Source organism: Lathyrus oleraceus, chromosome 5 (genome assembly GCF_024323335.1).
Source record: "Lathyrus oleraceus cultivar Zhongwan6 chromosome 5, CAAS_Psat_ZW6_1.0, whole genome shotgun sequence".
In the NCBI taxonomy this organism is placed as follows: Eukaryota; Viridiplantae; Streptophyta; class Magnoliopsida; order Fabales; family Fabaceae; genus Lathyrus; species Lathyrus oleraceus.
The window spans coordinates 515,116,318-515,119,494 of NC_066583.1; the positions used below are offsets into that span (position 1 = coordinate 515,116,318).

The 3,177-nt window shown below is 34.2% G+C and overlaps 1 protein-coding gene across 1 annotated transcript; it reads right to left on the reverse strand.

Annotated features, from left to right (window-relative positions):
- Positions 1 to 791: 791 nt before the first annotated feature.
- LOC127082954 (uncharacterized) lies at positions 792 to 2,254 on the reverse strand. Its single transcript, XM_051023184.1, has one exon. It carries the CDS (start codon positions 1,956 to 1,958, stop codon positions 990 to 992), a length of 969 nt encoding a protein of 322 aa, XP_050879141.1. The 5' UTR covers positions 1,959 to 2,254; the 3' UTR covers positions 792 to 989.
- Between the last annotated feature and the right edge of the window lie 923 nt (positions 2,255 to 3,177).

Sequence of the window (3,177 nt, forward strand, 5' to 3'; positions counted from 1 at the left end):
CATAATAAAAGAGTGCTTGAAATACTTTTAAGGAAAGTGATTCTCAATCACGATTCAGTCTTGGATCCATTTAATTTTACCGAATTTTCTAACAGGCGTTTCATATATGATTTTTTTCTTAATCTTAAAACGGTGAATAACGCTATCGGAAGAGTCCAATACCATTTTGTCGCGGACGTATTCGAGGTCGCCGGCCATTTTTTAAAGCCTTAGTCAATAGCACTTGTGAGTTGTCACAATTGTCAAACTCTAGTATTATCATATTGTTTTGCAGTGCATGCTTATGTTAGCTTCTTTTGCTTTCACTAACAACAACAATAAAATATTGGCTTTTTTTCACTTCTGAACAGCACAACAGTCCAATTCTGCGGCTTCAAGCAACACACATGTATAATTGCTTCTGACACACTAAGGAAGTGACATGCCAAATTAATCAATTTTCATATATGCCAATCTGTCAGGGATAAAGAATTCTCAATGAGCAGAATGTAGTTGTTAAAGTCCTATATAAGATTTGAATTTGATGCTTTCACATAATCATACTATCATTGATCTAAACTGTGAAACCATCATCAAATGACTCATTGTAATTTTGTATTAAGAATTTGATTTACAAAAATTAGAACCTGGATTTTCCGATTTTGATTTGAGAGAGAAAATCGCGTGATTGGACCAAATATATGGTTCTGTCTATTTAGAATACAGATAAATTCCGTTAAAGCAGATCAGTTAGTAGCTGTATAAGAGCATTAGATTGCAGGAGTATGGGTTAGAACATACGACATCTCACTCATTCACCTTTAAAATATACAGAAAAACGTATCAATATTCTTTCAATAAACTAATAATACAATTTAAGATTTAGCCTATAATAAATTCCATGGAATGTGATATTTAATTTTACAAAACTGATTAATTAGTAACACAGTAAAATGGTTCGCTATAACTCTGTCAAATTCAGCGTCAATCCAAATATGTCATAAGCCTTATCAACGAGCGCGCTGAGTTATATAGTCATGTTGCTCAAGCGTTGGTGTTGTTCTAGTTCCGGGTGCCATCGGAGCTCTCACATGTCCAACCATTGAAACCTGAAGAGCTTCTTCTTCATAAGCCCTTCTCTCCATTTGAACCATTCTTGACCTTTTCTTAACCCTAACAAGCATTGCTACAAGAAGCAAACCTAAAAGAAAAGCGCCTAAAGCAGCACCAATAGTGCTCCCTACCGCAACTTTCCATCGACTTAGTCTTATAGGCTTTGTGAAATCATCATCTTCTTGCTGTAAAGACTCAACAACCAAACCAAAATGTCCATGCATTTTAGCAACACAAACAAGTGTTGCCAAAGGTTTTGTTTTCGCAAGTGTCATTCTTCCGTTTCCTTCAAAACTTGCACATAAGGGATTCACTTTGATACCCTTTTCTTCTTTGTTGTTGAAACTTGTAGCATTGTTGAAATCAATTGTGATGAGATTTTCACCAGCTTCAATTCCAAGTTGAAAAGGGTTACTACTAGAATTCGAATCTTCATCAGCATTGTAAGCTAAAATTCCAACAATTGGAGAAACAAGTTGATACTTAGATAGATCCTTATAGTTAGCATAATATATAGAAGACCAATTATTATACTCTATGCTTTGTCTAATCAACATTACTCTTTCAATACATGGATGAATAGTAACACCAATACCAAGATGAAACTCCTTTAGTTTTGCCCCATACCTTGTTAAACTTCCACATCTAAACCTCACAGTATCTACTTTGATGCCTGATAAATTTGGAGGTAGTTTCACTGATTGTGGTATTCCTGTCTTGAAGTTTTTGTCTAATGAACTGAATGTGTGATCTCTTATGAGGAGATCAAGAACATGAGATGATTTGATACTTTGAGAATCAGATCCATGAAACTTCAATGACATGATGGAAAATGTAATCAAAATAAGAATGAAAAATGAGTCCATGAGATAAGACAAGACAAACAAAAAACAACCAAAGCTTTATCAGAATGGATGTGACATAACTTGAAAAGGAAAGAGTTGGAATTTATTTTCCTAATGAGAGAAAATGGCTACATCAGAATGAATGCTACACTATGGAATGAGTGTCTAACAAGAAAGATTTTGGAATGTTGATAGATGAGAAAGGATAGGGTAGCATTAGTACACACACTAGATCAAGGAAATGAAAAGGCTAAAACAAAGTACCTGTTATGTTTGTTGGAAATGTTTGCTTTATCTAAAAACTCATGCGTTGTGCTCTATCAAAAGGATGCTTCTTTTAGTAAAGCACAGGTGTCCCAGTCAAATTCAATGACCAAAAGAAAAAAAAGGAAATAGTCAATAATGTCAACCATTGATCAAGATTAAAGGATTGAGATTTCGAGTTTTTAAGGTATCAGAGTCTCTGGACATGAGTCGTCTCATTTTTATTCGATGGCTTAAATAGATTTTTAGTTAATAATTTATCAAAGTTTTAATGTGAAATATATGATTCATATCTAACACTTACAAAAATCAATTTGTACGGTGATGACTACCATTATTTATAAAAAAGTTTCATATGGGACATTTAACATTCACTCCTCTTGTTAAGAATTAAGCATATGAAACATGATTCAAATGGTCTAATAACATCGACTCGATAATGGATAACTCATTGGTTATTGGATATGCTCTGATATCATCTGAAACCTAGATTGAACCTAACTCAGTTTTTATAAAACCGACTTGAAATGGGATCAATGTCTCCACTTATAAATTATACCATTGATATTTCTGATCAAATGTGTGTCCAATGTACGACATGTGTCAACACGACACAAACACGTGTGATTAGGTATAATTTTTTTCCGAATTATTACTAACGACTTCGTGTCAATGTCAATGTTGTATTCGTCTCAATGTCGTTGTATCATAACTTTCAGGTTGTATTTCATCAGACTTGTTATGTTTAGGAACCAGAAATGGATGAAATCAAGGAAGTTATGATGGAATGAAGTTTCGTCTACGATTTTGCAATGCAACACCGTGAATCGAAGGTTGCAATCACGATGCTCCTTAGATCGAGAATGTTGATCTTGAATCGACATTTTTTATCGGCATCGATCTTGCATTGACATTGCTAATCTTCAATATGGTGGACCTATGCGGTACCTGTATGGTTAACACTCTAACGCCCAAG

Coding starts and splice junctions, on each gene's coding strand:
- LOC127082954 (XM_051023184.1), bottom strand. CDS start 1,958: ATGGACTCATTTTTCATTCTTATTTTGATTACATTTTCCATCATGTCA.